The following is a 13514-nucleotide window of genomic DNA, read 5'->3' as shown; positions in this document are numbered from 1 at the left end:
AAGCATCTTCAGTTTAAGTCTGGGTGAACTGACTGCCGTAGAGCTGGACCCTGGGGCAGGTGAGTCTAAGTCCATGAGCCCTTTATTAGTTGTTTCTCAGATCACTAGGGTCTTGAGATGCGAGCCCCACTGGTTTTCAATGTTAGATGTTTTGGGAGATCATCTCTCAGGTACAGGTATTAAAAGTTGAGGTTCCCTATGTGGGATTCAAACCCTTAGCTCTCTGTAAAAATGTTCCGGGTTTTGAGTTTTCTCTTGGTTGTGGGTCACCACTCCAGGAGTGAGGTTTATGGTGAGATTGTGTTCCAGCCTGTCTTAACTCCTCTGCTATTATTTTCTTCTAATTTGTCCAGTGTAGTCATCACTAATCCAGCCTTTAGGTCTTCTTTAAGAGGAAAGTGTTCCATATGTAGCTGTAGACTCAGTCTGCCTATGGGAGGAGGTGAGTTCAGGTTGTTCCTATATTGTCATCTTGAACACTTGTATGTATTTTTTAATATAATGGATGTACTCTAATTATAATCTTATGGAATATATTCACAGGGAAATCCAACAGGTATTTATATCAACATGGTAATGTTTATGTTTGGAGAGTGAGATTATTTATGGATGGAAATTTTCTAATCTCTTTTTTATTAAAACATGGTAATATTATTTCTATCTTTCAAACAATAATTTCATGAAGAAGAGAAAAAAAAGAATTGCCAGGTTACCATGATAAATTAAAGGATATGAAGTTTTAGTGACTAATTGTTTAGATTTAGTTATTTCCGAAGAAATGTGATATGGTGGCTAGAGTATGCAGATTTCTGCAGATTTTGGTTTTCAGATTCATGACTTAGTCTTTAGGGATTCCTTATAATAAAGAAAATAATTAACCAAATTAAAAATGCGAAAATAAAAATGATACTGTAACTGTTTGTACATTGTGTATGTTGAATATTAGAGCTAGCATAGTGGGCTATAATAAAAGATTGTTTGGCTAATAAGCCAAAACACTGAGTGTGAAAATGGCTTCGATTACGTTACCGGAGGAAAAGATAAAAATCACAAAGTAGAAGATTAATTTTCCTCTTAATAATAAAAGATGCATTTCACTGACTTATGAGGGGATGTTAGTAAGAACATATATAAAGCCTGTTTATAAAATATATATAAATAATATGAGAATTATATTATCACAGTTTCATAGAAACATGCTTAGCCAATGCCTCAAAGAAAATCAATATCAGAATTGGAACAAGACAATATTCTTCCCACTAAATCACAAAACCTCATTTCATTCTTATAAAATCAAATGACAGTATAATTAAATATTATAATTCATATAACCTCAGGCAAGCTTCTCAGTATCTCAGAAACATACTTTGTTATCAATGTCCCATATTGATAGCATTAGATTATTGACAGTTTGGGCTATTAAAACAATATTCCAATAAACGTCATTGTACATATACCTTTCACAATTATATCTCTAGTATAGGTATCTGAAGTGAAGCTGATTTGATAGTAAACTGGGCTCAATGTGACTGTCACGAAAAATTATATCTCTGTAATTTAATCTATTTTGTTTGGTTATAAGTAAAGTTGAGGATATACATTTTTATTTGTATGCATTTGTGCTTTTTACTCTGTTAGTTGTCTGTTCATATTTGCCTATTCTTCTAGTGCATTGTTTTCTATTGATTTGTAGTAATACTTTATATATAAAACAGTCTTAAACACTTGAACCACTGTGTCTGCTATATGCATGGTAAGTATTTTCTCTGAGTCTATAGCTTGTCTTTTCACTCAAAGTTTATGTTACTTTGCTCATATAAAAGTTTAAATGCTGATAAAATAAAATCTGTCAAATTTTTCATAGGATTCTGGCTCCTATATGTTGATTTAAAAGACCGATCTTGGGCTTCCCTGGTGGTGCTGTGGTTGAGAGTCTGCCTGCCAATGCAGGGGACATGGGTTTGTGCCCCAGTCCGGCAAGATCCCACAAGCCGTGGAGTGGCTGGGCCCGTGAGCCATGGCCGCTGAGCCTGCGCATCTGGAGCCTGTGCTCCGCAATGGGAGAGGCCACAACAGTGAGAGGCCCGCGTACTGCAGAAAAAAAAGAAAAAAAAAAAAAGACCAATCTTTAGGTGGCCTTGAAAACTAAGTTGTACCCATCTCAATGATTTTGAGATAAGAATAGTGTGATTAAAAGCACATAGTCTGAAACCAGATTCTCTGGATTTAAATCCTGGGCCACCTTCATCTAACTATATCTGTAATATTAAATGAGTTATTCAACTTTCCTGCATGTAGTTTCTCATCTATAAATTGAATAAATATATGTAAAGAGCTTAGAATATGGCCTGGTACAGACTAAGCGCTATATAAATGTTTACTGATAAACATAGAGTTTGTTACTCTAAGTAGATTCCTCTGTATAAACTACAACAACGTAATTTTCGTATTAAAATTTTATTCAGATCGTTTTCATTCATTCATTCATTCATATAAGGAAGTGCTTACTATGAACATCTCTGGCACCAAGCCAGGCACTAAAAACTTAGTAAGTATGAAATGTTCCCTTTTTCATGGAGCTTACTGTCTAATATGTGAGAGAATAAAATTTCAGTATGATAATTGCAAGGAGAGATAAAAATGCTGGGACGAATTTGATCTATTCAGATTTGGGAAGCTACTTCCCTGAGGAAGTTATGCTTAAACTGAAATCTAAATGATAAGGAGAAATTATTCTGGAGAAAAGGGAAAGAAAGGCCATTCTTGTAAATTTAACTAGGTAAATTAATGAAGTTATAGTCTCAATTCATTTTAAACTACTCTTACAAATAAGCACTATTTCATAAACAGTAGTTCTAAATGCCACTTGGTGATTCAAAATTAAATAATTAAGAATTCTTTCAACTCAAGTTATTTGTGTGAACGACATAATGCAAACATTTGTAAAGGATTGATTGCTTTTAGAAAGGCTGATATTGAATTTAATTTTTCTTCATTTACTCTCTTGCAGAAATACCTATTGTACATTTTAGAAAAATTCTGCTATTTTTCCAGTATATAAAGACACTTTGTACAAAGTTTTGATACACATGTAGTTAAACAAATTAAAAAATCCTAGAAAATATTTCCTTTAAATGGTTAATAAAATGAGAGATGAAAGAAATAAATTAAAGGAAATTAAAGGTGCTGGGGTTGCATGCACCAACAAGAAGTGGTTGTATCCACAAGTTATGGGACAATTCAGTGAATATTGCATTGTAGAGCTTTGGGGCTTTTTTTTTTTAGTGCTGATTGGAAATCTGCAGTGTATAGAAATGCCAACCAATAAAGAAGCAAGAGGGGAGGGGAAAGAGGGAACCGACACAATGGAGATCTCAGGCACTGCACTGGGCCCTTTTCTACATGCAGTATAATGTGGTAAAAAGCATATGAGGCATGTTGTCATTTTGTTTTTCAATTGCTTGATTTGGACATTTTAACAACTGAAATTAAAAATGATTTTTTATAGTTAAAGTTTTAGCTTAATAAATAATCGTAAGTAAAAAAATTATAAATGAATGCCTTTAGAAAGCTTTTTCAATTCCAGGAAATTCCAGGAGCTGTGCTTTTTTGGCTCCTATAAATTATAACGTTTAGCAAAAGGCAGTAACTACTGCATTACCAAAGGGCATTCGTCCAGCAAATCTAGATTCCAGGCAACACCATTATTTTAGGGAAATAATTAAATGACTCAGAGTCTAGCAATGTATCTTTGAAAATAATAACGTGCTACAGAGTGTTAAACTGCTATTTTTGTGGAAGAATACATGCATTTCTTTTTGATCCTTTTCTACATGAAAATGGAAATAACTGAGTTGACAAATGACACTAAAATACTAAAAGTGCCTAACTTTATAATGGGCTTCATTTGTGAAAGGAAGATAGCATTGGCTTTGATTATCAGATTTCCTACTGGGAAATAAATTATCTTTTTCTCCATCTTGGGTTGTAGTCTAAGTTTAAACTCATTTTTTAGATGTAATTGCTATATTAAATAATTTTCTATAAAACTCATCCTAACGATCAAAAAGCAAAACCTTCAACCACTCTGAGTTCCATTCCACGGCTCAGAAAATAAAGCAGTTAACAGCCCAACCTACCTCCGAATAATTGTATATAAGATGGCAGCAGAATATCTTAAAAGGATAAGCTCTTTTTAGAAACTCATGCAATTTTAATTTATTTTCTCATTTTGTTTTTTTGCAGTGATAGTGCACATGGTAGAAGGTTTTGGTATTCTTTTCCAAGAGTTTAAAAAATCTACTTTGTTTGAAGTGCTAATATAAATACAGTTTGAATAAATAACCTGTAAGGTGAAAGTGAATCTAATGTATATAAAGAACAGTTTGTTGTCCATTGTTTCTTGTATAACACAGTAAGGCTTTAGACCTCACTTTATTCTATTAATGTTAAAGGGCCACCATTCAGCGAAACACTAAGAGTTTTACATTTCAGGTTTAGTAGAAATAAAGTGGTAAATATTCATTTTATAGTGAATGAGTAGACAGGGATGATATCAGGGAACATCATAGAATATAGCAAGTGATTGCATTTTACAACACCGAGAAAACATTTCTTAGAATATTTACACTTAAAAGAAAAATCTTGTTCTGCTGCATCACCTCTCAAAGAAGAAATAGCAGCAGAAGAAAAATGTACTGGGTTTAAGATTCTGCTATAGTAGTATTTAAAATGCTGCCTCATTTTCTCACAAGCTAGAGAAGTTACTTTGCTCAAAATTAATTATTCCTTTTTTTCAAGTTGCTTATGAACTAGATTTGTAAAGATTCCTAATTAACCTAATCATTCCAACCACAGTTCCCTGTCCAAGTCACAAGCTTAGCTTTTTTGAAGATAAAGTAAGACTAGGAAGATTTTTCTAATTTTAGCATTCACCAACCTTGTGACTATGGGCTAATCACTTGGTCTCTCGGTGTTTGTTTCCTCCAATATAAATAGGACTTTGCAATAGTACACACCACATAGAGCTTTGAGGGGATTAAATAACCATGCACACACACACATATACATATTTACATTTAGTACATTGCCTTGTATGTGACAGTACTTAAGCAAATCTAATTAATAATTGGTTGTAGAAATGATAATAGTCCTAGTTGCAATAGCATGGATTAAGACGGTATAGGCATAATCACATGAGTAGCTACAGACAATATTTAGTGAGCAGTCACTATGTGTCAGACACGTTTTTATGCTTGACTTGTATCACCTTATTTAACCAGCAAAACAGTACAATGAGATAAATAAAATGCTCACCTCCATTTTACGGATGAGGAAAAAACTAGGGCACAGAAATTAGAGAAATGAATGCAACACAGAAGAGAGAGAGGCATATGTGTTTTAGAAGGTAATAAAAAAGTCAGAAGAGAAAAAATATTTTCTAGGTGCCTAAGAAAACATATAAAAATTGTCTAGATTCAGAGACAATTTAGTAATTAAATGTTAAATGTAAGAACAATTAAGAATAATACAGTTGTAAAAATTTCCTTAAGACTTTAAGAAAATACTGCTATATTGGACTCCTGGATTTGTAATTCCTTTTTTATAAAATAAAATTAAATTATAAAACATTTGGTTGATAGCTCTCCTGAAAAGTTTTAACCCTTTTATCATAACACAAAGCAAATGCTAACTCCTGTTATCTCTTAAGCATCCTGCCAAGGTCAAACCTGCCATGCTTTCCAACATATTATCTGGAACCATATTTCATGGTAGTTCAAAATTTCTACCTGAAAGATATGGGAATCATTCTAATCCCAAATTTGAATAGTTCCTGATTTATAAAGGTCTAAAAAATAAAATCATGTACACTTTCATTTATAAAATGTCTCCTGTACTTTTATATTTTTAATTACAAAAAGTCAAACAATATAGATACATCATGTAAAATGTTAAATCTCTTTTAATTATTTCCATTCCATCCATGGAGAGCTATACTTAACAGTTTATCTATATCCTTCCAGTTCTTTCTCTGTAGTGTTCTCTTAAAAATAAAACACACCAAAAAATTTGTATACTATATATTTATTTGTGACAAGCTTTGTTTTTACTTGTCAATTACATATGCGAGACATCAGTACCAACAGATCAACCTCACAATTTTTTTTTTTTTTTTTTGGTTTTCACTCTTTATTTATAACACACGTTCCACATCCAGGATCCTCTCCAGTCAGAAGTTCTTTGAGACAATGCCGTCAGCCTTGGCCAGTTGGAGAATGGAGTCACCTGACTCGCCCATCCTGTGAATGGCCCTGCAGATGGCATAGGTTTTAAACTGGCCGTTGAACCTGCCTGTCACCTTGTCAACCTCGGCCACGTTCATCTGGATGGACGCGTGGTCCTTGGTGCCTATGATGTGGGTGCTGGCAGAGCATTTCTGCGGCACGTACAGGTCCACGAACTCGCCGGTGTCGTTCTGCATGTTGAGGGAGCATCTGGTGACACCACAACGAGCGTGAGCGCAGAAAGAACCTCACACTTTTTTAATGGCCATAAGAACCCATGATGTACCTTAATCATAATTATTTATATCATTTTCTATAGAAATTTTATCTCTATTTGTTGTTATTACAAACAGTAATTAATATCTTTATACCCTTGTTCGTATGTGAAAATATTTTTGTAAGATAGATTCTTAAGACTGGAAAAGCTGGATCAGTACATTCTCAAATTTGTAGAGTCTGCCAAATTGCCCTCAGAGAACATTTTCACCAATCCACACAAGGTAAATAATCCTCCCAAAAGTGAATAAGAATATGATTTACAAAACCTCAAAAATATTTTGGTATAAATCTAGGAAAACATGTACAGGATCTTTACGCTGAAAGGAACAAAATGCTGATGAAAGATGTCAAAGACCTAAATAATTTGGGAAAAATACTATGTTCAGGGGTTGGAAGGCTCAACATTGTAAAAATGTCAGTTGTTCCCAAATTGATACTTATATTTATTGCAGTTCTAATCAAATTCCAAGTACAAATTTTTAGATATAGACAGCCTGATTTTTTAAAGTATATGAAAATTCCAAAGAACTAGAATAACTAAAGTGATTTTGAAAAAGAAGAATAAAAGGGCCTCCCTGGTGGCGCAGTGGTTGAGAGTCCGCCTGCCGATGCAGGGGATACGGGTTCGTGCCCCGGTCCAGGAGGATCCCATGTGCCGCAGAGCGGCTGGGCCCGTGAGCCATGGCTGCTGAGCCTGCGCATCCGGAGCCTGTGCTCCGCAACGGGAGAGGCCACAACAGTGAGAGGCCCACGTACCGCAAAAAAAAAGAAAAAAAGAAAAAAAGAATAAAGTTGGAGGAATCATTCTACCTAAATTTAAGATTCACTGTAAAACTATGGTAATCAAGACAATGTGGTATTGGTGAAGGGGTAGACACACAGATCAATGAAACAGAATAGAGAGTCTAGAAATACATGGATAAGTGATTTTTCACAAAATGCAAAAGAATCCAACAGAGGAAAAAGTAGTCTTTTCAACAAATAATATTGGAAAAATTGGACATCCCTATGTAGCAAAAAGAATCTGCCCTAAACCCCATATGTTATCGAAAATTTAACTCAAAATGGATCATGATCTAAATATGAAATGTAAACCCATAAAATATTTTTAAAAATATAGGAGAAAACTTTTATGACCTGGTGTTAGATAAAGAGTTCTTATATATGATACCAAAAGCACATTTCATAAAATAAATAATTATTAATTAGATTTCAACAAAATTTAAAACTTTTGTGCTTCAAACACACTGTTGAGAGAACGAGAAGATAAACTTCAGAATTAGAGAAAGTATTTATAAATCATATATCTGATAATGATCTTGTATCCAGAATATATAAAGAATTCTCGGGCTTCCCTGGTGGCGCAGTGGTTGAGAGTCCGCCTGCCGATGCAGGGGACACGGGTTCGTGCCCCTATCCCGGAAGATCCCACATGCCGCGCAGCGGCTGGGCCCGCGAGCCATGGCCGCGGAGCCTGTGTGTCCGGAGCCTGTGCTCCGCAACGGGAGAGGCCACAGCAGTGAGAGGCCCGCGTACAGCAAAAAAAAAAAAAAAAAAAAAAGAATTCTCAAAACTTAATAATAAGGAAACAAACAACTCAATTTAAATGTTCCTGAAAATACCAAGTTCTGGTGGGAACGTGGAAAAACTGGAACTCTCACATATTGTGCTGGTGGGTAGTTTCTTCTTTACCATATGCCTCAACAATACCATTCCTGGGAATTTAAATAAATAAAAATTTATGTTCACACAAAAATCTGTAATGAATATGTACGTAAGCTCTATTCATAATTTCTAAAAAAATGTAAATAATTCAAAATCCTGGTAAAGGACTGATTTGTCTTTAAAGAAACAAGAAATTCCTGCTAGATCCAGACAATTTATAACTTATAAGAAAGCAAAAGAAAGATGAGCAAAAGTGCCAGCTCCCCATGTCCCTGGTCCCCAAGGATGATGCTGAAACAAAAGGGGCCAAATAACATGATGGTGATAAGAAACTGCCTCATGACAGCTTCCTGGGAAGATAGGTAAGCAGGTGGAAAATGGTCTTGTTCACAAGCTCCGGCATGCTCTCATGTTCCAGGAATATCGCAGGGAATTCTGCCAAGACTTAGATCTGCTGTAGTTAAGCCTTTCCCACATGGCCTATGTGGAGACATGTAAGGCAGATGCTTACTATATGCCTCAGAAATCCCACTCCTGGGTATTAACCTTAGAGAGCGAAAACTTACGTTTACTCAAAAACCTGTACATGAATATTTATAGCAATCCTAGTCATAATCATACAAGCTGGAAATATTCCAAACGTCCTTCAACAGATGGATGAACAAATGTGATACATCCGTTCAATGGCATACAACTCAGCTATAAAAAGAATGACTGATATGCTCAACAACTTGGATGAAAGCACTGTGTTATGGATTCTAGATTTGTGTTTTGTGTTTTATATGGTAGAATGCCTTTACTCTTTAAAAATATTATCCTTATAATTTCATCAAAACATTTGTTTTTTTCTTTCACATATATTATGAACTGAACTGTGTCCCCTCAAAATTCATATGTTGAAGCCCTAACTGCCAACACGACTGTATTTGGAAACAGGACCTTAAAGGAGATGGTTAAGGTTAAACAAAATCATAAGGGCAGGGTCCTAATCCAATAGGACTGGTGTTCTTATAAGAAGATGAAGAGACACCAAAGCGCTCCCTTTCAGCTCACACACAGAGAAAAGACCACGTGAGGACATGGTGGGAAGGTAGTCATTTACAAGCCAGCGAGAGAGGTCTCACCAGAAACCAACCCTGTCAGCATCTTGATCTTGGACTTCTAGGCTCCAGCACTGTAAGCAAATAAATGTCTGTTGTTTAGGCCACTCAGTCTGTGGTATTTTGTTATGATAGCCCTAGCAGGCTAATGCTATAGAAATTACTTTTTTGTTATGAGGGGAATAATGGACTTAACATTTGTTTCTGCCAACATAAACAACCAAATGTCAAAACAAAATATATTAAATGTTTTCCCAAATGGTCCAAAATGCCACTTTTCTTAGATTAAATTCCTGTTTCATATGGATCTGATCTTGGTTTCTCTATTGTTTTCCATAGATCTATTTGCATATTCCTGTGCCTATACTATACTGTTTTAATTATAGTAGCTTTTATGCTTAGTTTAATATCTGGTACAATAAGCCTTCACTTATGTTCTCATCAGTTTTCTTAAATAATTTAATTCAATACTGCCCTCAGTTCCATCTGTCTATACAAATACTATTCAAAGTGCCAGTTCACAAGGAGATAATAATCTTGCAGCAGAATGTAAATTAAATATAATACTTGGTGTACTGTTTATCTGACAGTTTTCATAGTAAGGCCTTTTCCATAAACAAACCAGTGCATTGATTCTGACACATTCTAATAATGAATTGGAGAAAAAACCATCTACTCATATAAGTTGCAGATTTGTGGACCACACTATAGTAACATCGGCTTAGACTTCCTCAACCATGAATAAGCTGAAACCAGGGAACCATGTTTGACCTAGAGGTTTTTAATCAGCTTGCAATAGGGCACAAGTCCCTTATTCTTGCGTTTCCTCATCAGTGTTTCTGTTGACTTTCCCACTCTTCCCAGTCTGGGGTCCAGAGAAGGAGAAGTAGGACCTTCTCAAGGGTTTAGGTAGTATATAATCCCAGGTAAAATTTCTCATATCATTTCTCACTTACCAAATGGTTGAACTTTTATCTTCTTCACAACTACTGGGTAAATTGCTCTGACATCAAATTCTGTATTCTATCCTGCTCTATTATTTATTGTATAAATTCTGGTTCCTTGGAACTCACAAATCCCTTTTTCTCTCAAGAAATCTCACTTCTTATAATAAAGCCTTGGTGTCTAGACTACTGTTTTGGTTTGTTGTTTTAAAACATTTTTCTTTGTGTGTTTTAAATTCCTTAAGCTATCCTCAGCCCTTCAGGAAAAAAAAAAGTGTTAAATGTTAGAGCTTGGTGTGGGTTGAAGTGATAAAGAGGGAAAAGTAGTAGCATGGAGAAACAGTTACAATCTGGCAAAAACTGACCAACAGAGGAGCCTGGAGTTGGAGTAGAGAGTGAGAGAATACAAGCACAAGTCAGACATGCTTGTGGGACATGAGTATTTCCCAGGGATCTGAAAAATCTGTGAAGCGAATCTCATAAAAAGACTGGACATTGTACACTCATGAAAGAGGAGTCATAGGCAGACAGATCATTATAGATGAGTCTTAAAAAGAAGGGTGACCCCCACAGTTGAAGAAGTTATAGATATTCAGATTCCATATATATAGTAGACACTTATATGTAGCATATATTTTAACAACAGTCCATTTATTATGGCTATTACACACTATATAATTGAAATAAATTTTGAAAAGAATAGGGAATATGTTGCTGAGTGATTAGGTCATACATTTTCTAGAAAAACTGATTTTCTATGAAAATGATTTTCTGTGAAATTAATGACTAGAGGAATAAAACAGTACAGGATGTGACCCTGGCTTTTGGATGGTGGTCCATCCATAGACCCTCTAGCAGACAGGATTGATGTCTCAGTATTTCACATATATAGCTTCTGTTTCTACTTACATCTTATCTCTTACAACAAGTTGTAATATTTCAAAAGTACTATAATCATTTCCTCATCTCAAAGAGTGCTCTATTTTCATTCATTTACTGAGGTAATATTCTTGTATGTCTCCAATTATTACTTGCAGAAAAAAAAGTTTTATTTAAATTCCCTCCACACGGATAACCTCTCTACTCCTCAAAAAGAATGTACATTTAAAAGAGAAAGAATGCAATAAACTGGTTTCACATGCGATTTATTGATAAGAAAGTCTCCAAATAAAGTTGGAGGGGGGTATGATTTGATACCATGTAAAACAACTTTCTATAAAGTTCAATTTGCTTTTACTTGGTAACAGAATGATTTGAAATCTGAACTTTACATATGAATAAAACTTTATATATGAACTTCATATATTGCCTTCTTTTTTACTCTTGGTAGATAAAACTGCCTGTTATTTTCCCTCTCATATGTAATATCAATATAATTATAATCTCATTAGCATTTGTATACATGCTTCTTCCTATTCTATTTATTACTACCATCCTTTCCTCTGTTTCTTTCCTATTTTGTCCCAGGCCAATAATTCAATACCAGGTCAGCATTTACCTGACAGTGATACTAAAAATAATGAGAGCCAAGATTTATAGAAGGTTTATAAGATGCCAGTCCTTATGTTAAACATCTTATAATCTTACGTAAATTATTTCATCTCATTCTCACAACAATCCTATAATACAGGTAATAACAGTTTCCCTTGTTGATGAGGAAACTGAAGCTGAATGATTGAGTAATTTCACTGAAGTCCTAAGTAGCTGGAAGTGGAAGAACCAGGATATGAACTAAGATCTGAGTGCAGAGTTAGTGTCATTAGAAATTAAAATAATCCTTTGTACTTAAAACAGTATTCATCTCCTACAAAATTTTTTATTTTCCAAAATTTTCTTTAAGGATGATTTTCTAAAGTTAAAGTTCAAAATAAAAGAATGCATTTGCATTCTTAGAGGGTGAATGAAAACAAAGCAGTTCCTTTCATTAAATTGCTATTTCCTATCATTAAATTATTATTTCTTATTGCAGTTCTCCTAACTTCTGGGTTCATATGTCTTCTCTTCTGCATTTCTATTACTTCTAAATGATCTAGCTGAAATTCTTCTTTCAACTTGAAAACTTTCCAAATAACAGACTTTAGGCTAAGATGTGAGTAGAAGAACATGCAGAAAAAGTGACTCCCCAAACTCCATAAAAAATGACCAGGAAAGCATTAGCACTATATGAAAAGTCATTCCCAAGACTAGAATAAGCTATGAAAGTTATGAGACTCATGTATACTCTATAATCTGAAAGGAAATTAAATAATCCCCTATACTGACAAGAAGGAACTCAGGAAAATGAGCTATTCCCTCCCTTGCTCCAGCCTGGAAAAAATAGGTTTAATTCAGGCTATGGAAGAAAAGTTAGAACTGGGCAAGGTATTTTGGAGAAGCAAAGAAACTACATGGTCGGAGTAGAGGAGTGGCCCCTTCCCTATTTTTTACAAATCAGGATAAGAAAGGAACACGTTTCATAGATAGGAGGTAAGGAGTTTAGATGTTTAACTGGGGGCACAGGATCCTTCAGGTTCCATGTGCAATTATATACTTAGTATTTGATGGAAAATGATTTAGTATTTTCTATCAAAAAATCTTATTAATATGTATATTTTAGAGTCTTCGAAAAATTATGAGAAAGGGAAAGTATGTTATCTGGCAAAATTTCATGAAATTAAATCTCTGGAGAATTTTGACTTTCATTCCAGGCCTCCAGTGAATATGCATTATTTTGAAATAGAAAAAGTTCAACTAAAGTATTTCCAGGAAGTGCATGATAGTAGGTCTAAATTTCCCCTCTAAATGCCATCTCTTATTCAGCAGGGCTTAATCCAATTCATTCTTCCCCACAATGTTCTCACTCACACTTGATTCTCTGTGAGTATTCCCCTGACATGACTGCTATTTCCTCCTCAGGGAGCAAGTATAGCACATGAAGATGAAAACTCAAAATCTTTCTCTTAAATGTAGGAAAACAAGATTATTAAACTGGATTTAACAACAAACAAGAAATTTGCCTTTTATAGGCTAATTGGAATGGAGAATTATTCTGAAGGTAGCCAGCTATGTTAAAAAACAAAAACAAAAACACACAAAAACCAGTTTCAAGCAGAAAACTGGAACATGCTTTTAAACAGTGTCCCTATTCAACTAGATTCCAAATATGGGCTTGCAATGGAGAAATGCTGATTTTCTTCCTTGATTCCATATGATATCTGGTGTTAAGAATGAATGACATAGGGTGCAGAAAGGACAAATGGTAG

At 34.6% G+C, this 13514-nt stretch overlaps 2 protein-coding genes across 2 annotated transcripts in view; both read right to left on the bottom strand.

Annotated features, from left to right (window-relative positions):
- CTNNA3 (catenin alpha 3) overlaps positions 1 to 13514 on the bottom strand; it is a 1660471-nt gene that overhangs the window by 423485 nt on the left and 1223472 nt on the right. The window lies entirely within an intron of this gene.
- LOC308619376 (small ribosomal subunit protein eS21-like) lies at positions 6160 to 6520 on the bottom strand. Its single transcript, XM_081238049.1, has one exon. It carries the CDS (start codon positions 6479 to 6481, stop codon positions 6230 to 6232), a length of 252 nt encoding a protein of 83 aa, XP_081094175.1. The 5' UTR covers positions 6482 to 6520; the 3' UTR covers positions 6160 to 6229.

Source organism: Mesoplodon bidens (genome assembly GCF_964165515.1).
Source record: "Mesoplodon bidens genome assembly, chromosome: 1".
Classification (NCBI taxonomy): Eukaryota; Metazoa; Chordata; class Mammalia; order Artiodactyla; family Ziphiidae; genus Mesoplodon; species Mesoplodon bidens.
This window is presented reverse-complemented; position numbering and strand designations above follow the sequence as displayed.